This window comes from Oryza brachyantha, chromosome 2 (assembly GCF_000231095.2).
Source record: "Oryza brachyantha chromosome 2, ObraRS2, whole genome shotgun sequence".
NCBI classification, from domain to species: domain Eukaryota; kingdom Viridiplantae; phylum Streptophyta; class Magnoliopsida; order Poales; family Poaceae; genus Oryza; species Oryza brachyantha.
This window is the reverse complement of record NC_023164.2, coordinates 774748-797044: the sequence shown is the minus strand read 5'-3', so window position 1 is coordinate 797044 and position 22297 is coordinate 774748. Positions and strand designations below refer to the sequence as shown.

Below are 22297 nucleotides of genomic sequence, written 5' to 3'. Positions count from 1 at the left end.
TGTATGCCATTTTAATCTTTGTGTGTATGTAAAGTGGGCTAAAAATTAAGTCATTTTTGATAGTTGGAGCATTACTACCCAGCTAAAAAGTAATATCATTTTTCTAATTTAAATTTAAAATTAAAAGATAAATCCATTTTAGAATGAAGAGATATATACATATAGTTTTATTTTTTTTATTCTCTAGCAGACTCACGTGTATGAATGCCATTATATACATAAGAGACGCTAGTGGCACATCCTAACCTATGTCTCCCTCAGTTTGCAAAAATTTTTTATAAAAATATCGCATCGAATTTTTGGACACATATTTAAAGTATTAAACGTAGTCTAATTACGAAACAAATTTCAGATTCCGCCTGGAAACTGCGAGACGAATCTTTTGAGTCTAATTAATCCGTCATTAGCACATGTTGGTTACTCTAGCATTTATAGCTAATCACGTCCTAATTAGGCTCAAAAGATTCGTCTCACGATTTTTCCTATAACTGTGTAATTAGTTTTAATGTTCATGTTTAATGCTTTATTTAGGTGTCCAAAGATTCGATGTGATATTTTTGGAAAAAGCTTTTGGAACTAAACATGGCCTAATTTAAAAATATATTCAAAGCTCACCTACCTACCGACATAAAAATTTAAGCCTTTATAAGGTCCTGTGTAGTTCCAAAAATTTCACCAAAAACATCACATTAAATCTTTGATACCTAAATAGAGTATTAAATATAGATAAAACAAAAAACTAATTGCGCAGTTATGTGAGAAACCGTGAGATGAATCTTTTGAGCCTAATTAGTATGTGATTAGTCATAGGTACTACAGCAACCCACATGCGCTAATGATAGATTAATTAGACTCAAAAGATTCGTCTCGCGGTTTCCAGGTCAGCCATGAAATTCGTTTTCTTCGTTCGTGTCCGAAAACCCCTTCCGATATCCAGTCAAATATCTAATGTGACATCTAAAAATTTTCGTTTCACCAACTAAATACCCCTAAATGAGAAAAAAAAAACTTAAGTTAGAGGTCATGCATCTAACCATAGGTGCTTCCCAATTTGGCCAATATTCAAGTGTGTGTTAAACATGGGGCGTATACCGGTCAAGTCAACAGTGGCCCATTTTATGAAGTTGACCGTGTGCGTCCATTTGTTAAACACTAGCTAGCGTACAAGTTTATTCAACCAAAGAAAATTGAATTTTTGAGTAGAACTATGAACCTGTTACTTTCCCACGCTACGTTGTATTACTTTTTTGTCGACAGATGAACTCTTGTCCTTGCCATTGAAGACAGGTTTATCACTGACACAGACGTAATCCTCTAAAACTTTTACTAACTTCGTTCCATATTGTAAAGACTTTTTAGTCTCGTCTAGATTTATTCATTAATAAATATATATACTTTGTATATATGTCTAGATTTATTGACAACTATATAAATCTAAACAAAGCTAAAAATTCTTACTATGAAACGAAAGAAGTAAGTCTTAGCCATTCTCGTATTTTTATTCTCCAAATGGACTCTCTGGAAAATTTATTCTAAAATTCAATCATTACACCATCGACCTTGATGTTTAAGCAAAGATATAATATTCCATTTGTTGTAAAATATAATTATTTATTGTATTCAAAATTTGTCTTAAAATATAATTACTTCTGAATTTGTATTGCATTTTCATAAACTTTTATCACCGCACTTTCTTACTGTTTACTTTTCTTGACCAATTACAACATTCTCATTTAATTTAATTAAGCAACTTTCTTAATACCTATATTTAACTCTAAAAATCCATGTATTCTATTCTAGAACGTAGTGGTAAGATGCACGCTCCTACCAGGCTGATAAGTGTGGTTCGACACAATCATTTGTCACACAATGGATAGATTTTTGGATAGCCAAAATCACGGCCTCGAGCAAATCAACAGATTACTAATCCATTCGTTAGCTTCTGGTTAAGTCAGCTAAGATATTTTTAGAATAAGTTTTCTATGGAAAAAAATACGAAAAGGACCGGTATGCGTTCGATTCAACGTTCTGGCTGAAGTTTTGACATGTTACCCTTGAAAATCAAAACCTTACACAGTTACACGAGATGACCTAAGATGAGAAGTTTTGACCTTCTTCAAGTCGGTCATCACAAGAAGTTCACACTTGGTCACCGAGTACTCAGAAAAGAGAAAAGGCAACCGTTGAGCGTGTGAGGCCAGCCAACTGTTTTTTCGGGACATTTAACTTTTTACCACTCTTACAAATGACATATAACATATTTAACACCTGTTGTTTATGACGCATGAGCCCTCATGTGTCTATGACATGTGGGCCTAATGATAAATATGTTAGCGCAATTTCTAAAAGTGGTAAAAAGTTAATTATTCCTGATTTTTCCTGACAATGCCAACAATATTACCCACGTTTTAGTTGCCTGGGAAAAAAAGTCGATGAATACTCGTTTAATACGAGTATAAATCTTCATTTTATGTATTTCTAACAGAAGGCATCTACGTAGATATTAGGGTGGTGGTTGATTGGCTTTTCGAGAAAAAACCAAAATACATATTTATAAATATTATTTTTATAAATAACTTTTATATATATGTTCTCAGTGATCTAAAAATAAACGATAATAAAAAGATTAAATTTTAGTTTATAAACGCATAAGCTAACGATAAGAGAACACGAGGCCTCGATTGAGACTTTCAAGAGTGACGAGGCATGCAGGAATCCTCGTCGTCAAGTTGTTCGCCTGACCTCGGGAAATTTGTAACGGGCGTCACACGTTCACAACGTGCATCCATCTAGGCATCAAGCCCAGAAAGCAGATTACTCCGTATGTCTCAACGGTGGACTTGTGTGTCCTGACGGTTCGACTTAATTAAAAAAAATCATGAAAATTAAAAATGAGTTATTTTCTCATCTTTGAGGAGATACCATTTTTTTCTACGTAAAATTTAGCATATTCTAGTATCTAAAGTAACAAGAGATACCAAATTTTATATAGAAAATAGAAAACAGTGAGGTACCTCCTCCTTAAGGATGGTAAAATTACTCTTAAAAAACACAAAATGCTATTTATATTTTATCATCTAATAACAATAAAAATATTAATTAATTTTTTAAAAATAAATTTGATGGTCAAACGTGAACCTATACACATTATCACGCTTTTAACAGTACAATTTCTCATTGAATTTCTGCATCCGCATTGATTAGATAAGTAATAAGCTAGTACTCCCACCTTGAAATGCACTATTGCCACCAACTTTTTTTTCTTTTACTTATACTTATAAGCTAAAATTTAAATCTTCGGCCTTAAATTTAGAATTGACCTTAGGCTTTTCTAACCAGAGTTCGTTTTTCGACCTTGAAAATACGTATATAAAAATTTTATTTACAATTATTTTCACTTTAAATATGTCGTTTGAATTTTTTGTCATAAAACACTCAAGCAATCACCCCTTGCTGCATAATCCCACCTTGTGGTCAAGCAAAAGGCAAATTTTGATTTTGTAAGCAAACAAATATAGTTCTTGCATTCAGGCCGACAGCATTCCCATGCAACCCACGTGTGGCAAGGACGGACTTTTGCTTTGGCAGAGAGCGAAGCCAAGGCGGAGAGTATACTTTTGAGAGTGACAAAAGGAGAGGGATCATCGTCTATCAACATCTCCCAGCCAGGGTTTCTTCCCTGTTACCATGTTACCCGGCTACTGATCTTGAGCCGACACAACGTCCTTCCATCTAGGCATCTACTGTTCTACTTCCTGCTGATCTTGGTGTGGGATCTGTACACTACTGCGAACCGCGAAACGAAACCAAACAGGTTTCAGACTGTTTTTTTCTTCTTTACAGGAACACTGGATTCAGAATGCGCGTGCAGTGCACCCTGTGTTGAGAATGAATGTGTGATGAAGAAACGATCCGTGTCCAGTTCAAGCTCCGCCCATGCGCCTCCTGAGCCGGCTCCGTGTCATCCGGATCGCCTCCTGGATGAGCGTCTCCTCGTCGGGTATTACCGGTGCTTGGTGCGGGTTGCTCGCCGGTGGATTGGCCGGCTGCGCCGCCTCGGTGCTTTGCACGGTGGCAGCTTCAGGACCTGCTTGAGGTGGCTGTGGTTGTGCAGGAGCCACGCCGGCGCCTGGAGGGGCGACTGGAATTGGGGCATTGTCAGCTTGAGCTTGGCTCCTTGGCAGAGGAGGGGCAGGTTGTGACGGCATCGGAGGCGCTGAGGGTGCTGGAACGGGTGGTGGTCCAGGATTCACCTGCCGAGTCCGTGGAGGCGGTGGACGCTGCTGGTGTTGCTGTGCCTGCAGAAACAGAGACGTTGAGAGTCAGGTCGGTACTCGCAGATATGAACTGACACAGCGATGAAGACAGGCATCGCGTGATAAACAAATATCAAGTTCAAAACAATCATTTTGAACCCTATAACTGAGAAATATGCAGGCCATACTACAGTTGCAAACATTGCTAAGGTGTTAGTATAGCAGCCCAATCATGCATCAATCTACAACTGTAGCAGGCACTACCTTGTCAGTAAGGTGAACACGAAATAGTATGATGAGTGATTCACCATCATAACGAGCGTGATACCAGTACCGATTTGATATGACAAAAGGTATGCACGGATCAACTTTACTCAAAGCAAAAGTAAATTGGAGGTATTTCACTTGAACCCGTCCAGGAAATGATCACACAATTTTTGCATTGCCAAATTATTCACAGCAGGTTCCATGTAACTGAATGAAAAATTTATAGTATAAAACAGAAAAATAATGAATTGCGAAATAAACAAAACCAAAAAGATATAAGAGTAAAAAAAACAGCAGTGTCAGAACTCAAAAGTGCCTAAGCATTTACTTCTAAACATATAATGTTATGGTCCATTTGTCTACATCAGCAAAGTTTCACATCCTAGGGATACAAAATAATTGGTTCATGGACACATGAAATATGGATGGTAAAATAAGGACCATGATTAACCAAGTTAAGGTAATAAAATGAAGTCCCATTTTGAAAACACAGAAGGAAGTAGAGGGCAAAAGAACTTCCATAGCTAGGAGTCACTGCTAAGGGAGGATGGCAAAAGGTTGTGCTTTTTCATTAAAGCAATTTTAGAAACTTTCAACCACCTCACAACCAGAACTAGCATAGCTACCATCTTAACATACTGATTCAGCCTGGTAAATTAACTCAAGCTCCTAAGCTGAAAAATAATCCAGAGAATGAACGCTAACTAGCAACAGATATTACTAATAACTCTAAGGACGATGCTTAATTATATTATCTTTAAAAATAAGCTAGTTTGTTTAAAGCAACTGGTTCCCTCTAACAGACCAATCAATGGAACAAACAAGAATATGCAAGCCACTAGATGGTGATGAGGTGATCACAAAGCAGGACATATGCCCTCAGTTGACATATATTGTATACTCTCTCCGCTTCATATTGTAAGATTTTTTGCTATGTCTGGATTCATCTATTGACCGACGTGTGTGTATATATATATATATATATATATATATATATATATATATATATATATATATATATATATATATATATATATATATATATATATATATTAGTATTCATATCAATCTAGACAATACTAGAAAGTCTTATATTATGAAACAGATATAGTATTAGGTTAGTAAGCCATATAAGATCCCCACAATATTAGTCGATTTCATAAGTTATATGGCAACCCAAATTTTCTTCAAGCACTATAAGAAGAAAGCATACATTGAAATGGTAGTGCATACAGCAGTTAGTTTAGTCTTATGAAAATGATTATGTATCTCCTTAACAGAGATGTAAATATGAACCTAATTGTAGATATGTGGTGCGAAAATCCTGGGATGAAGGAATAGAGGACCAATAGGTTATAGGTATTGTCAAATTTGCAGCAATGTGTATTTTATTGCATTTCCTACACAGACACCATCTATGCATCTCAAATTTTGAATATACTCGTGGATCATGAATTCATGATAATTAGTTTTGATATATACATAAGTGAGAGAGTGAGTGTGTGAGTGAGAGAGAGCGAGATGATGATGATGTAACACCCATATTGTCCTATTATTCTAACTTCCACAAGCAAATAGAAGTAACTGAGAGAGGATGGCTGGCAATCAACTTTAAAGAGTTTTCAGAAGTACCTGAGGACGAGAGCTTTGAGCCTCTGACTGCGAAGCAATATATTGCAGGATTTCATAGAACCTTGTGTGACTGTAGTCTGCAATCTTCTGGAAATAATGAACCGCCATGTCACCAGCTCTAGTCCTCAACTCAAGTAGATTGCGATCAATTTCGGCTTCATGTTTTCCAATGTACGGCTTGAAGAATGACTCGTACACATAGGCAGTACCCTGAAAGCACTCTTTGTTACAAACAGACCATATGACTTTGGAATAAAAAGGAAATAAGATATTCAAACCTGTGTCTTGGGATACCACAAATACACAATAAATGCCAGCTTTGCTTCACTATACATTGGTAACCTATATGACAACAAAATCATCATCAGCAAACATGAAAGTTTCCTCCCAATAAAACTCAATAACAGATGGCCACATTACCATGATACAAAGTTATCCCCAACTCTCTCGAAAACAGTTAGGACTGCCAGTAAAATCCTGTAAAATCATCATCGAGCATGTGATCAAGTAGAATTAAATCCAAGAATGATAGTCCAAAGTAAAGGGGTGTCCAAAACAAACCAGTACTGACACCAGAACCGCAAGTGCTCAACATCAGGTCTGTTCAGCTCCACCGTCTTGTAACAATCATAGGCTGGGTATGCATATCCAAGAATAAGTCTGCAAAGTCGAAATATAAAAAACAGATTAACAGGTGTAACCAAAACCATTGCCCCTTTGCAGTAATATAAGAAAAACTATCACCACTACTTACATCAAAGCTCTGGTAATGAATGAGACGACCATCTCGATCCCTGTTTCACAGAAACATCAGTTAGATCATCTATAACATTTTTCAGCTACTAAAAATGGCCTTGGGAAACAAGAATTGACTATGTGCATCAACTGCAGTCTGCAGAACAGCCCTCGACATATTTCGTTTGGAAAAGAAAACATGAATAAATGGAACCACTCCATTGTTAATGCGTCATCAACTATGAATTCAAAAGGGCAGTATACAATCATGGTGGCATCATAGCAACTTCTAGGAGCCCTTTCTGGAGTTAGGATCAGCTAAAACAAACACAAACAAAACACATAATAGGGAGAATCCACATGATTATCCAGTTCAGGCAAGACCATACAGAATAATCTAAACATACTGAACACAAATATGTAGCCTGAGAAGTTTGAGAACGAATCCACAACGAGCATCCAAAACCGCCTCACGCAAATCAGATGAACCTACAGCCTACCTCTGCCTTCCCAGACAGATAAATCAACACAGCGCACAGGGAATCGCTACATTTGACTCGCGCGGCCTCCTCCCAAACACGCACAGCTCGCGCCGAACGCCACCTCGCGCCGGGCGGGCGATTGCAGCAGCGGAAAACGGCGCCGCAACAGCAGGAGCGAGCGCAGAAACCGCAGCTCCACCACTACGACATCAGACTAATCCACATCTAAAAACCAAAGCTAAATATTCGCAACGTGTTGTGCAGAAATCGAATCCAAACGAGAGGGGAATACCTTTCCCCCCACAGCAAGCAAGCAACGGATCGATCGCCAAGCTACCCGCCGCCGCCACCGCAGCCCGCAAGCTTCGGCCGCCCCCACGGCGCGCGGCTCCGGAAGCTTCCAGAAGCTTCTCGACGGAGGCGAAGCTACCCGCGTCGGCGTCGAGCGAATTCAAAACCAAGGGGAGAAAATACAAGAGACGCCATTGAGTTTTAATTTCTTTATATTTTTTTTTCTTTCTCGGATAAGCTAAGCAAACCAAGCAAGCAACGCGACGAAAAATTATCGCAAGAGTAACACTTCTCCTACCGAAGAAACTGACAGTGGGGCCAGGATGGAAGGGGGGCCCACCTGTCTGCGCCTCTACCGGCGGGCCATGGGGTGACGTGGACGCCGGCGACGGGTGGTGGGGTGGGGGGAGATGTGCGGGGGCGGGTTTTTATACCCAGCGTGGGGGGGCGGGCGTGGGCCATGGGTGTCAGTGACTGATTAGGGCGTGGATAGGGTTGCAAAGACGGTAAGTAAAGAATTGCTGCTGCTGTGCTGGGCTGGGAGGGGAGGGGGAAGGAATACGTGGAGGCGACGGCGAGGGGATGGGATCTCCGCCGTCGATTCCCCTCCTCCCTTGCTATTGTTACCCGATTCGGAGGCGAACGGAGAGCGCCGCGTGTCACTGACATGTGGGCCATGGCTCTGACACAGCATCGCAGCACAGTAGTGGGCTTGTTGGGCCGTGATTTGTTCTGGGCCAGAACCATTGCGAAGTATGGGCCGAGTGAACGAACCGTGTGCGTATTTGTGTGGCCCAAAAACAATTGGGCCCAACTCCTGACAGCCCATTGAATGCCTCACGGTGCCAGTAGCATGGCCCACATGTCAGTGAGAGGCAAGCACAGTGGCATGGTGTCCAATCATCGGTTGTCACTGACACAACTGCAAACTGATTTCGTGCGCTCTCTGCAGGAGCATAATAAGACCTTGTTTAGTTCTTAAATTTTTTTTTAAAATATTATATCGATTTTTTACATCTAAATAAAGCATTAAACGTAGATAAATTAAAAAACTAATTGCACAGTTATAAAAAAATATTGAGACAAATCTTTTGAGCGTAATTAGCCCATGATTAATCATAAGTACTAAAGTAACCAACATGTGTTAATGACGGATTAATTAGGCTCAAAAGATTCGTCTGGTGTTTCTAGGGCTAGCCGTGAAATTCGTTTTTCCATTTATGTCCGAAAACCCTTTCCAATATCCGGTCAAATATTTGATGTGACGGTTCTTCCAAAAATTTTCACAATCTAAACACCACCTAAGGCTTCAATTCCAGAGAAACAACAGCAAAAAAAATCCCATTTTTATTCTCTCTTCCAAGAAATAAAACCATCCATTGATATCTTTTATCCATCGCATTGCATTTTTGTGTGTTCGCCTCCATTATATCCGAAGATACAGTATATCGTGGGGGCATGAATTGGATGGAATCAGTACATGCAGAAGAGATGTGATATGACTGATATGGAGTCATGGACCAGAGCAGATTGTACAGGCACTAGTACAATTAATCTGATGCCAAGAGAGGAGAGGAGAGGACTTGACACCATTTACACAAGAGGGTAGATTCATCCATAACTTTTGCCTTGATTGCTATTTACTTGCAGACAGCCATCCATCCCATCGATGATCATTCTGCAGCAATCACCGGAAAAGAAAAAGAAAAAAAGAGATGGGGATATTAATAAGTGGGAGATAGGGATTGCAACAGCAGCAGCGGATGCAGATCAGCCTGCAGCAATCGTCCAAATAATTAACTTTTTGTCAATCTTCAAGTGATGATAACAGATTTATTATAAAGATATGAGGTCTCATATGCCATAGATAGCAATTGACAAATTTATCATCGTTCAATCTTAAAAGCGCCGATCACCACCACCTTGTTATGCTTTCTTTGAGCTTGTCGATGAGCTGGTTTGGTTGGTTGGTTACTGCTTTGAGGAGTTTAGTACATGTGGGCATTTGTGCAGCAGGGCATGCAAAAATGCGGTGCAGGTTTCCGTTTCTGCCCACGCCAAAGCGGCCAACAAAAAGCGCGACGTCCTGCAGCTGCAGCGCTACTTTGCATTTACTACTCCTCGCCCTCGCCTTCTCTTCTTCTCGCGTCCATCCCTTCTCTTTCTCTTCTCTTCTCTGCCTCCCAAGAAAAATCGCATCTTTTCCTCCCTTCCTCCTTTTTTCGCGTCTCTCTGATTCTTTCACTCTCTCTGCTGCTGCTGCGGCTGATCAACAGGCAGGAGGTTAGTGCGCCTGTTTCTTTCTGCTACTGCGGGGATTGGTTTGGATTGGATTGGAGGGGTGGGGGATTCATCTGCTCGTCGTGCCCTGCAATTCTCCTCTGTTTCTTGCCGTTCTTGATTTCAGGACGGGATTGCTTCTTTCCGTTGGCTTTGATTTCGCGGTTTGTTTTATTTGCATGGCTTCCTCTCCTTCGCTCGTTCAGTTAATTTCTGCGCGTAAATTTCGAGACGATGCTATGAATGTGGAGTTCGTTGCAAATCATAGGACTAGTTTAGTTCCACGAATTAAAAATTTTGCAGTTTATTTTATTGAGACGAACTGAACATTTAACATTAAAATTCAGAACCCTTTTGTTGGGGAGGAGACCCTGAATTCATTCTACAAGAAGATCTTATCTCTATCTTTTACTGCAGCGAATGGGAGCAAAAATCTGATTTCCTTTTTGCTCTGAAGAATTCAGAAAAAAAAAACAGTGTCTTTGCTTCGATCTGGTTAATGATTTGCAACTCTATGTAGTCTCTTTTTTTTTCTTTTTGAGATTCTTGGGGCTAAAGATCCATGAATCTTTTTCAGTCAAGAAACACCACCAGAAAAAGAATTCTTCTTTTTTTTCTGTCACCTTTCCCCCTTCCCTTCTCATCAGCTTTGCTAGCATCTGATTCTTCTGCATTTCATCACACAAGGACCAAGCTGCATGCTCCCCTTTTCTATCCTAACCTTTTTGGTGCTGCCTTTGCTTCCATTATACTACTGACCTCTGGATGATGTCTCCTTGTCTCAATACTAGCATTACTCATGTTCCTCTTCCTCCTCCTCACTTTTTGTTCAATGTTCACTTTTTGTGTGTATATCTTCTTGTATTCATGTCCCAACTCCATGGTGATGACTGGCTGCATTTGTGCTGTGTAGGCCTGTCTGTAAGTGTGAGGAGAGGAAAGGAAGGGAGATGGAGATTTTCTGAGATCTTTTCTAGGCATAGCTTTTTGGATGGTGGATATGGAGAAGAAGAGGGAGAAGCTGGTGGCTAGGCTCACAAAAAGACACATGATAAGGAGTGGCTCCTCCTCTTCCTCTCCTACTGGTGCTGGTATGTTTTTATTTTATTTTTCACTTTTCTGATACTCTTTGTCTTATTTAAAATTTTTTATAATTAATATTTTTATTGTTACTAGATGATATGATAAAATATAAATAGTACTTTATATATGACTAATTTTTTTAAGTTTTTTATAAATATTTTAAATAAAATAAATAATCAAATATTAGATAGAAAAAATAAAAAATAAAGTTAGGATGAGAATGTTCTCTTCTCTTCTGCCCCAGTGGTCTGTCTCTCATCTCTCTCTTCTCATGTCGAGATAGATGGTTACAGTGAACTAACTCAGCAGCTTTCCTTTCTCACTCATGCATCTTCCCCAAAATGCCCCTTATCTTAGCTATCTCCTTGCTTTTTACTAATGCACCCTTGCAAAAAAAATAATCTTTTCTGGTGTTCTTTTTTGTTCTTTTGTTCCACTCTGGTGGGCCCCCTTGATCACCTTGATATAGTGTCCTATGGTGCTGTGATTGGTTTCAAGGATATTTTTCTTGGAAAATTAGCCCCTTTTTATTGCTTTGGGCAGGAGCACACCATCTACAGGTACTACTACTAGGGGTTGGCTAGAGACCACCGCTAGTACTGCATAGCTAGAGTAAAATCATTACGTGCATATAGAGTAGAGTTTGCAGTAGTGTAAGATTGTCATGAATTTATATTTATACACTCGTCTATCTAAATTTCACCACATATTTTCGCATATTTTTGCTTATGCTTTTACTTATTAGCTGAAATTTGAATTTTGATCTTAAATTTGGAGATTTAGGATTTTTCACCGAAATTTATTTTCTAGAGTTGACTTTTAGGTTGGTAAGAAAACATACATAAAAGTTTTATTTATAAATTATTTTTCGTTTGTAAATATGTCGTTTGATTTTTTTCATGAAAAAAAACTAAACAATCACCCCATTTGTCATGGATTTATGTTTAAACAGTTAGTATAAGGTTGGCATGAATTTGGCCTTTTGTATTGAATGGATGAGCTCATACAAAATATGCCAACTTTCCTCACCATCGATCACACACCACAGGAAAACCTTTTCTGTACTACCTTTTTTCTCTGGGGAAGTTTTATTGTTTAGACCTTTCTGATTTTGGAGGGTTCGATGAGGTTACACTTTCGTGAAGAAATTTCCAAGATATTATGATGTTGGCTTGGGTCTTAACGATTGTCACCTACTGCTTACGTGTAGTGTAGATATGCACCCCAAGCCTTGTGCTTACTGCTTTTGAACAACACAAAGTTCGTCTCACAGCATGACATAACATGCATCAAATGAGTTTATTGTCCTCATGCCGTTCCTTTTTGAATGAATCTATACATTGCTTTATTCTTTTTTAATATACAGGTTCTGTAATTGCAGACCTTTTCAGATGAATAGTGCAGTACCCGAAAGAGTGGTATCACCTGATTCTTAACTATTCAAAAATATTGTCAACCTATTTAAAGATTGTGAGATAAAAAACTGGATGGGGTGCTTATTGGTTCTAAACGATTAGTTTATCTAAACCATGGTGAAACTAAAAACTGTACCTACAACCTTTCAAAACATTATAGTTGTTTTAATTACTAAATTAATTACCACATGATATCTAATGTCAGTCGCCTCTGCACGTTGTTTACAGACAGTAATAAAAATGCGAGTGAAGGTGGAGATTACAACGTGACATGTAGGCAGAAGAAAGGAAAGGCTAAGGCTTTGAAGTGGAGATTAAGCAACACTGACATGGACAGAAAAGGAGAGGAAGGAGGTTCTGATGGAGACTATGATGATACAGTCCTCTCCTCACTGACTACAGCTAGCTTCAGCAGTCTGATTAGTAGGAAAAGAGTGAAGAGCCTTGGAAAGGTCGTGTCCCGTTTAGCCCTCTCTGCTGTTTAATCATTTGCTTCCTGTTCTTTTGCTCATCTTCTTGTTATTTTGCTGTTTCATAGGTGGCTGAGGATTGTGATGCTATTGATCCACCAGTTCCTAGAAAATTAAGATCAGGTACTAATCACTGTATATCCTTTCTCATAAAGCTAGAGAAAGGGACACCTTATTTCCTGTCCTTTTTATGATGCCTTTGCCTTTTGGTTTACATCTAGGGTGGACCTAAGTGAATATGCTGTGCGTTCTTTTTTTTTCTCTAGACTTTTAGCGTATATAATACTGTAAGATTTTGTAGTGGGATGGAAAATATTGATTTCAATTTTTTACTTAAGGTTGACAATGATTTACCTGTGAGATCTTAAAACGTAACCTAGTTGATGGTTGGTTTTTATACTTGAATTTCAATATGCCATTGCATTTTAATTTCAAGAGCTCTAGTGCATGCACAGTTAATTATTCTTTCAAATTAAGTGTTATGCGTAGTGACAATATCAGGTCAAATTATTGTTTAAGGATTTTGATCTCTGATTTATTGTGTCAATATTGTTTCTTCCTACTTTCAGCCATTAATAAACGTGCCAGTCAAACTGTTTCTACATTACCACGGCATGTCAAGAAGAGGCGCCATCTTTCAGCTATCAGCTCCCAGACTTTCCTTCTGGATCGTGAAACAAGATGCGACGCAATCTCGGTAAGTTTTTTTGGCTCACAAATATGTCAAAGAATTAAGGATTCGTACTTAGCAGTTGGCGAATTATTTTTCGAAGGAGGAGGAGGTAGTTGTGGATGCTTTGCTATCATTATCTCAAGTACCTCCTCTTTGTGAGCTGCCTTCCGACAGAGCAATGGATGTTGCTTCAGTGCCTTGTTCAGCAGGTACATTTGCAGTTTGACATGCTATTGTCATACTACTCACTGTATTCCACAGTTTTGATGATCTGTTGCATATATAACCGACTGGTTACCCCTACAGGAGAAACAAAGGAGGGTGAGAAAATAACAGCAGTACCAACAGCTGGTAACGAAGTTGCTGGCCAACCTGTCCTTAGAGATGAACCAGTTGAACAAACTGGCAGTTCTGCACAAATAAATCCTGTGCGTTGTGCTGCTAACTGCAACAGCATAAATCCAACTTTGCCAAAAGATGGGCAAATACATGATATTTCTATGGGAATTGTAAAAAGCTTACCAAGCCCATCTAAAGACTACAATAACAGGTTGGGAACTGCTCATTGCTGTTCTTGTTATCTTGTCCTGTATCTTTAAAAATGGTCTTCGCGTGTTTATTTGATTATTTCTTATTCCAGTTCACGGAAGCAACTGAAAGTTCAGTTTGATAATAGTACAATTTATCCAGCAAAAAACGAAGCCCCACAGTGCCTGGTACTGCTTTGTTTGCTGTCAAATGTACCAGGGTCGTTTTTTTGATTGTCCAGTCGTCAATCCTAACGATTCATGGTTTCTCCCCAATATGAATTCTGTGCAGTTTAATTCTAAGAAGCCTGATCTTCTGGAACATGACAGGAAAAATGTTAAGAATAACACTGCCCAAGGTACTCCTACTCTAGCTTTATCTATACTATAAACATTGCTACCAACTCTTTTTTAAAAAAAAAATCTATACTCTATTTTTAAAAGAAAAATAATGGTGAATTTCATATATTAACTGTTCCCACTAACTCAACTTATTATGAGAAGAAAAGAACCGTGAGATTAATAGACCCATATGTCAATAACAAATATATATAACAATTAAAATATGACACATACAAAAAACAATGTTAATAGCATGCTATGATGTTTTTTAAAATTAAATCCCGTTGCAATGCACGGGCAATTTGCTAGTAATGTTATAATAGTTTGAATAGTTTATACCATTTTTTTCAACTAGTTACGATGTTTCTACTATTTCTTAGCCAATATAAATTAATTTGGTTGCTTTTGTCAGAAATTGTGCCGTTGGTCCAGGCTTCACAACCTTCTACCCCTCACAGGTATTTGATGAAGCGACTTGCCATTTTTAAAAACCTTTGGCATTCCTTTTCCCATTGATATATAAATATGTCTCTTTTTCCAGACCGTCTACAAGCACACTGGCAACATGCAATAATACTGCCATAGAAACTGAGAAAGGAACTGGAAAACATCAGAGTGTCAGTATTTTTAACACATTAGTTTTTATATTAGTTCATTTCTTCCAGAATAGATGGATAACGACAATATATTTATTAGGCTGAAACTATTAAGGCTGATATCGTGAAAGGATCATTTTATTTTATCTGCTGTGATTTAATTCTTTGACTACTGAGCTGACAAATTTATATCCGCAGCTTTCCATTGTAAATAAAATTGGTGCCCCCTCGAAGACATGGAAGAGAAGCATTACCCATGTCTACATGTGTCATCTCATCCAAACGCATTTGGACAAAGAGAAGGCATCAGAAAACCGGGTAAAACCTGAGGAAGTTTGTCACAGCCACATTTCAAGGTCTCCGACCGGTCCTACCATAAGTAAGAACGTTGCACAAGACGAGAAGTTCTACGCCGTGCATTTTGATGTGAGGCTGCCCGTTCAACCATCCAGTGGTGTTTGCAACACAGCCACTGCTCGACAAAAGATGGTGAGCAGTGACTGCCTTTCCACCACCTCAGCTCATTCAGTTTTTGTACTCTCTGTTCTTCTATATGAAAGGTGTTGTGTTCCTTCTTTCAGGTTAGTGGCAACTTTCTGAACTTGTCCAATTCTGCGGCATTACCGGCGGTGCAGCATGTTCAGTATTTACATCCCCAGATCACTCCACGCAGTGCAATGCCGTATCCAATTCAGCATCTGCCTTACAGCAGAGGGCATTTGACACACACTGCAGTACTTCAACAGGTCTGGCCTTACACATTGCTTCTGAAACAAAAGAAAGATTTACATCATTCCTACAGTTTCTTTTTGTGGTAATAATTCATAGGAACCTTATAACAGTTAGAAACATTTTTTTTCTCTTGGACAACTTAGAATGCAGAAAGAGTACATGTTACTGATCATTACCTGTTCCTTTTTCAACTATCGTTTTCCACTGCTAGTGGAATACTATCATTAGAGTAGAAACAGCCGTAAATTATGTAGAAAAAAGTAGGCAAAAGAGATGTTGAAAACATCATCGTTTTCTTTTTCTTTCACCAAGGAGATAGTTAGGGAAGTATTTTTAGCATGCAGGTGGATTCCCATCCGTTTCTTGCCTATCACCTAAATAGTCATCGAGAAAATGACAAGATAGATTAATATGAGATATATATCTCCACAAACAAACAAGTTCAAATTCAACTTCTAAGATTTATAAAAGAATAAAAATATAGAACTATAAATGTGTGCATACTAGTTTTATTTTTATTTTTTAAAAAACTTATAGAAATCAAATTTAAACTCGCATGGTTTCTAGAGCGATATCTCCTATTAATCTGTCTTGTTTTGTTTGAATTCTTTTATAATTATTTTGGTGACATGCAAGATACAGATGGGCATTCACCCCCGTGCTAAAACTGCTCCCGGAGATAATTAGCAACTACTGTACAGTGGAAATGTATTCTTATCGGATCTTGTTTCTTGGCTGTTGAGTGCAGCAGGTGCCACAGTACATGTGCAACCCAAGCTTACCAGCAAACCCAGCCGTGATGAAGATCCAGCAACTCATGCCCAATCAGCATCACCACCACCACCAGCAGCAGCAGCAGATGTGGCAGTTCCAGTTCCCTCAGTACCATCATCCAAGCCGGCCAGACACTGCTGCACTGTCAACGGCATGGCAGCACGGCAGCCGGCTCCAGGACATGTCTTCCCTGCGTCCGGTGCCCGTGCTGCCGGCGCCGCCGCCGCCGCCGCAGGTGGAGCTCTTCTGCTCGCCGTACCACGGCGGCGGCGGCGGCCGACAGCCGCCGCAGCTGAGGTTGATCTAGCTAGCTAGTGATGTGTTGAAACTGAGCATGCGATCTGTCGATGCTGCTCTGTGTTGATCTGACCAAAAAAAAAATCTTTTTTTTTCTCAGATGAGTTTGACATGGCAGCCGATGGGTGGTGGTAAAAGATGTAATTAAATCTGAGATGTTTTATGTTGCTCGATCGAAAGGTACTCAAGTGCCTCCGTTTTAATGAAATGTTAATGCTAAGATTTCATAGGAATTTTGAGCGGATAAGTTTAACTAATTAATTCCTACAAAATTGGTGTAAAATATTTTGTGTTCCAAAGAAGCCTTTTTTTTTGTTTTGATGAAAGGAGCATTTAATTGTAACGGAAGGGAACACGAAAGAATATAATTGCAATTAACACACACTAGCTAGTCTGTTCGATTGTGTTATTCTAGGCTCCTTTGCTAACGTGCAAATTTCCACAATTTGGCAGGATCTTCATGGTAATTGTCTAAAATTCTATAAAAAGAAAAAATAATTCCACATTTCAAATAAAATTTTGCTAGAATTATTTTCAATAAAAGGAAGATATTTTCACTTTAAGCAATGGTCAGAAGAAAATTCATTATCTAAAAAAGCAAAGGGCAATTCTCAGGTGAGGGGAGGAAGCTTCATATAAAAACTTTGTTCGCGCAAAAAGTGGCAAGCCCTTCGTATAATTTGGTACTGAAATTACATTTTTGACATTTTATCAAGCCAAGTAAGTTGTCAATGTCATTTTTTCTAATTAACAAACGAGTATTTTAACATGTCTAATCATTTTAGTTAAATTAAGTTTAGCTACGAACAAAACAGAACCAAAATACCTACAATACAAAATTATGTTAAATTTAATTGTTGTGAAGAAACGCTAAAACAGTGGAGGGCAGTGTCTTAAACCTTGGAGAAGGGGAGAGCTGACACGAAACCTAGGCACTTAACCTAGTATAAGTAGCCATATTTACTTATGCTTATATGCCAATAATTAAAATTTTAATATTAAATCTAGAGTGATTTGATTTTTCATCTAAATTTATTTTTTAACTTTAGCTTTTTAGCTTCTTAGATCGTTTAGACTGCGTAATAAAATGTTTATTCATAAATTATTTTTATTTGTAAATATATCGTTAATCTTTTTACGTAAAAACCAAACAATCACCCTGGACATTAGCACATAAGTTATCCAACTCTACAGCTACGATAGGAGATTAATATTCTAGCATGTCCAATTATTTTGGCTATATTAAATTTAGTTACAAATTAAACTGATCTATAATCTCAACACGGTAGGCACCTGCCTTAAATAACCATACCGCCTAATGCATTTGTATATGCCAAAGCCTTAACAAAATGGTAATACCATTATCTAGTATTCTATAAATAAATAATGCTGCTGCATCCGTTTCGAAATAAGATTATTTTTCAGTTTTATGATACAATGTTTTGACTCTTCGTTTTATTTGAAATTTTTTCGATTAATATTTTTATTCTTACTAGATGATAAAATATAAATAGTAGTTTATGCGTGACTAATTTTTTAAAGTTTTTTACAAATTTTTCAAATAAAACGAATGGTCAAACATTGAAACAGGAAAATGAAAAATAAAGTTATTATGGGATGGAGATAATAATGTTTTAGCTACTTTAATTAGACTAAGGATCTTTGCATTTCAAAAGTTTTTTACAAGAAAACGGGAGGAATTGAGCGAGGCCTAAAATTAGTTACAGAATAATATAAATCAGAATCCTACAAGAATGAGTAGCAGTGGCGTAAGCCATGGGGCAGGGGATACAGCCCCAACAGGTATCGGAGTCGAAAAAACAGGTAGGACGCTGGGCCCACCTGTCATAGTCCGTGGCGGGCACCGTGCGGTCACCTAATCCCCACGCCCCCTCCCCCGCCACGTGGCGCCTCGCCGCGCCCCCTCTCGCTATAACTATAAGCGAAACCAATCCGCTGCTCCCTCGCTCGCTCGACTCGACTCGCTTCTCCTCTCATCGCACGCGCCGTCGCTGGCCGCAATCTCTCCCGATTCCGCCGCCGCCGCCGCCGCCGCCGCCATGGTGGACGCTGCTGGCGTCGAGGTGGAGGTGTTCACGGAGGCGGAGCACGAGGTGGCGGCCATCCTCTGCGACCTGGCCGACCTGGTGCGCGCGCGCAGCCCGCGCCGCGGCCGCCGCCGAGGCCGCGGGGAGATCCCCACGTGGGGGTGCCGCCGCCCGAGGACGGTGCCTCCGCCGCCGCCGCCGCCGCCGGCGGAGAAGCCCGCGGGTGTGGTCCGCGAGGCGGCCGCCAGCCCCGACACGCCGCTCGTGTTCCACCCCGACGAGAGCAGCGGCGGGGACGACGGCGACGATGCGGTGGCGGCGGCCAAGAAGGCGCCGGCGTCGCACGCGGAGGTGAGATCTGCGTGCTCGGTTGCTCTCCGCATGCTCCCAATTCGATCCGGTTTGGTTTTGATTTAGCATCTCTTGATTGATCTGGCGTTTTGCTTGGTTTTCCAGTGGGTGCAGGAGCAGCGCGCCGTCGTCGCGAGCTTGTCGCAGGAAAACTCGCAACTGTCAAAGGTGAGATGAACCGAGCCCTCCTCTCCCTCCCTCTCTCTAATCCATCGCTATCTCTCAATCTACAACTGAATGAGTGAACAATTCGATGGATTATTTGATCTGGTTAACCTTCTTCATCTTTGTTTTATAAAACAGCAAATTGAGGAGTACAGAATCAGGCTGCAGAGCTCGAGATGCACCAACGACGACTTGAAGTTAATGCAGTGCAAGGTAACCAACAAAAAAAATTCCCAATTTTCTAAAAATCCCAAATCTTTTCTACTCGATCGATCCATCCATCTGCACATTGTTGTTCTAGATAGGGTCAAAACCTCCATGCTTCACTTGCAGTAGTAGTATAGTACTAGTGCTAGTCTTGTCTTTCTTGCGCTTCAATTCAGTTCTTGCGTGTTGCGTTGCGTTGCGTCACCTGACACCCGGCATGGCAACCGGTCCAAGATGGAAAGAAAGATGAGACTTTTCCGAATCAATCCCCAATGGAGTCGGAGTCAACCTTAGCATATATACTTTTCTTTTTCCTTTACTGGATTTGGGCCTCATGCTGTGACGTGTCATGGTACTTGCAGCTCAAGCGCCAACGGGAGCAGGCGGAGGAGGAGGAGGAGATGAGGCGGAAGCTGCAGGCGACGACGGCGGCCATTCATCGGCCGGCGCCGGTGCTGGGGCTGGACCTGAACGAGCCGGCGCGGGCGCCGGAGGAGGAGGAGGACGACGAGGCGGCCGCCGCCAAGGCCGCGGCGGAGTGGTACCACCTGGGGCAGCAGCGGGCGGCGATGGCGTGCAAGGCGGCGATGGCAGCGCAGGCGCGGCATCGGCGGCGGGAGATCCGGCGAGCCAAAGCGGCGGCGAGCAGGATAAGGAGGGCAGCATCCTGATTAGCCATTGCCAAAATCCAAGCTTTTTTTGGATGTGCTAATTCAAGAGCTGAATTGCCCGGGAAAAAAAGGGAGAAGAAAAGAAGAATTCGATTGGATTACTACTAGCAAAGTAGCTACAAATTAAAGATCAGTTATTGGTAATTACAAATTTTGTTAGCTTCTATTCATCAAACAGTTGAGCGAGTGTTCATCTGATTTTGCAACAGTGTGAGTGAGACTGGTTAGCAGTGTGAGTGAGGAGTATTTGTATTGGCATTGCAGCCAAAGATTGATAGCAACTGCAACTATAATCCTATATATATTCATCATCCTTTAGGGAAATAATATATATATATATATATATATATATTCTTTCTGTGAACAAGACAATATCACAATATCGTAGCCTTTGAACATCTCTTGTTTTACTGCTACCAGTTTGCTGGACTGGTCTGAGAGTGTTTCAAAAGAATAAAATTTTTTTTTAATGTATTTGAACTGTTAAATCGAATACATACATGAGAAAATGTAACTCTTTAACTAATTTCAGACAAACTAGTAATCAAGTAAAATGATCTCCATGCCCCTATTTACTAACCCATTTAGTGATAGAAATATCCCAACGGGGTGACGCATATTTGCAGAGGAAAAATATTTTATAAATTAAAATTTTATATACGTGTTCTTAACGATCTAAAAACAAGGCTGAAAATATACTTCAGTGAAAAAATATCAAAATCAACTCTAAATTTAATGTTAAAAATTTCAAATTTCGATATAGGAGCATAAACATAAACAAAAAGATGAGGTGAGCATATGCAAAACCTGTGCATACCCATAATATTATCACGTGATTTTGCCCCTTGATGACTCCTGTTTGTGGACCAAATCTTGGATCTTTGGCCTTTGTTCCAAAATAAAATTACTTTTTGCCATTCTAGCTTGTCCCATTTCATTTTTAAATAATCATTGCGTTTGGAGTTTACGAAAAGAAGTAATAAATGCATTGCAATAGAAAGTAGGCAATAATTGTATTAAGATTTTATGAAGTATAGGGTGTTATATTTTTTGTTTTTATTTTATGTATACGATAAAGTTATTTAAGGACAAAGTGAGTAAGTAATGTCTCATACGAAACAAAAAAAAATTGGTATGGCTAAATATGACATTACATCAGAAAAACAAGTAGATAGATGCACTACTTAGGCATTGATTGAATGGGCCACATCCATGTGGATGGACTAGGTTGGAGGCCCATCCGAAGAAATTCCTTCCTAACTCTGTCATAAAAACTTCATCTTTTTCTCAATCACACCTATTAATATGAAGCTTTCACCTTTACAAACTCCAATACATTTGTTCTTCTTTTTTACACATTCCATGTATGTGTCATTCGTTTTCACAAGTTCCACAAAAATGATTGTTTGACCGTTAGAAGTTTTATGAAACAAATAAAGAAGAAAAACGAAGTCTTTGTGGGACGTAGGGAGTAGTTAGATAGATGTTCTGTCAATTACCACCCTAAAGTTTTGCCAAATAGCATATAAGCATATGCGAAAAATTATTCTTTAAAACTTCATTTTTAGAGTTTGTTTCTTATCATAGTTTATTTGTAGCATTTGCTTTAAAATCATTAAGAACATATATATAAAAATTTTATCTATAAATTATAATAATAAGCATAAGCCAAATGATGAGGCTGTATATCATGCACATATGTTCATTTGCTTTGGTTTTAAGGTCAAGATTGTATGGAAAAATTGAACTAAGGGATGCAATAGCCCACAAAGTAAAATGTTCTGAACTGAGCCCAACAAAAAAAATGGTACGAGACGTGACAACTAGGCCCATTAAAACTGCTCGTCAAACTGGGCTCTCCCCAAGAAGGTCAAAATATATACAGTCCAATATGCTTCAGTTACGGTGATATAGATAAAAGTATGGATTCAGCAAGTAGAATCGAAGTTCAGTATCTATCTAACCTAGCTCAAGTACCTAAATTTTTTTTCCTTCTCTTCTGC

General features: G+C 39.4%; 3 protein-coding genes across 5 annotated transcripts; 2 read left to right on the top strand and 1 right to left on the bottom strand.

The window, feature by feature from the left end:
• Window positions 1-3435: 3435 nt before the first annotated feature.
• On the bottom strand, window positions 3436-7860 carry LOC102712224 (putative HVA22-like protein g). Of its 2 annotated transcripts, none has more exons than XM_006646740.3 (7): window positions 7665-7860; window positions 6910-6949; window positions 6717-6815; window positions 6576-6632; window positions 6434-6497; window positions 6156-6365; window positions 3436-4298 (listed from the first exon to the last, which is right to left on the bottom strand). In XM_006646740.3, the coding sequence occupies exons 2-7, from the start codon at window positions 6939-6941 to the stop codon at window positions 3924-3926; spliced, it is 837 nt and encodes a 278-aa protein (XP_006646803.1). In that variant the 5' UTR covers window positions 6942-6949; window positions 7665-7860; the 3' UTR covers window positions 3436-3923. The 2 variants fall into 2 exon arrangements, with proteins under 2 accessions (XP_006646803.1, XP_015688993.1); XM_015833507.2 differs by lacking the exon at window positions 7665-7860 and adding an exon at window positions 7391-7567.
• A 1935-nt stretch (window positions 7861-9795) lies between these two features.
• On the top strand, window positions 9796-17040 carry LOC102710761. Of its 2 annotated transcripts, none has more exons than XM_040521271.1 (14): window positions 9796-9946; window positions 10857-11034; window positions 12670-12893; window positions 12980-13034; window positions 13481-13608; window positions 13685-13793; window positions 13891-14134; window positions 14225-14300; window positions 14404-14470; window positions 14866-14911; window positions 14995-15070; window positions 15248-15538; window positions 15631-15795; window positions 16533-17040. In XM_040521271.1, exons 2-14 carry the CDS (start codon window positions 10935-10937, stop codon window positions 16860-16862), a joined length of 1911 nt encoding a protein of 636 aa, XP_040377205.1. In that variant the 5' UTR covers window positions 9796-9946; window positions 10857-10934; the 3' UTR covers window positions 16863-17040. The 2 variants fall into 2 exon arrangements, with proteins under 2 accessions (XP_040377205.1, XP_040377204.1); XM_040521270.1 differs by having other exon boundaries at window positions 16530-17040.
• Window positions 17041-18839: 1799 nt separating this feature from the next.
• Window positions 18840-20647, top strand: LOC121053595. The gene is made up of 4 exons (XM_040521173.1): window positions 18840-19251; window positions 19357-19419; window positions 19555-19629; window positions 19986-20647. Exons 1-4 carry the CDS (start codon window positions 18913-18915, stop codon window positions 20292-20294), a joined length of 786 nt encoding a protein of 261 aa, XP_040377107.1. The 5' UTR covers window positions 18840-18912; the 3' UTR covers window positions 20295-20647.
• Window positions 20648-22297: the final 1650 nt, after the last annotated feature.

What these genes read in the sequence shown, in the direction of transcription:
- LOC102712224 (XM_006646740.3), bottom strand. Translation starts at nt 6,941, where the DNA reads ATGGTCGTCTCATTCATTACCAGAGCTTTGAT. An exon ending in TTCATTACCAGAGCTTTGAT is followed by an intron (nt 6,816 to 6,909) that starts GTAAGTAGTGGT and finishes TCGACTTTGCAG; the next exon opens with ACTTATTCTTGGATATGCAT. An exon ending in CTCAAAGCTCTCGTCCTCAG is followed by an intron (nt 4,299 to 6,155) that starts GTACTTCTGAAA and finishes CTGTTTCTGCAG; the next exon opens with GCACAGCAACACCAGCAGCG.
- LOC102710761 (XM_040521270.1), top strand. Translation starts at nt 10,935, where the DNA reads ATGGTGGATATGGAGAAGAAGAGGGAGAAGCTGGTGGCTAGGCTCACA. An exon ending in CAAGATGCGACGCAATCTCG is followed by an intron (nt 13,609 to 13,684) that starts GTAAGTTTTTTT and finishes TATTTTTCGAAG; the next exon opens with GAGGAGGAGGTAGTTGTGGA. An exon ending in TCTAAAGACTACAATAACAG is followed by an intron (nt 14,135 to 14,224) that starts GTTGGGAACTGC and finishes TTCTTATTCCAG; the next exon opens with TTCACGGAAGCAACTGAAAG.
- LOC121053595 (XM_040521173.1), top strand. Translation starts at nt 18,913, where the DNA reads ATGGTGGACGCTGCTGGCGTCGAGGTGGAGGTGTTCACGGAGGCGGAG. An exon ending in AAAACTCGCAACTGTCAAAG is followed by an intron (nt 19,420 to 19,554) that starts GTGAGATGAACC and finishes TTTATAAAACAG; the next exon opens with CAAATTGAGGAGTACAGAAT. An exon ending in TGAAGTTAATGCAGTGCAAG is followed by an intron (nt 19,630 to 19,985) that starts GTAACCAACAAA and finishes TGGTACTTGCAG; the next exon opens with CTCAAGCGCCAACGGGAGCA.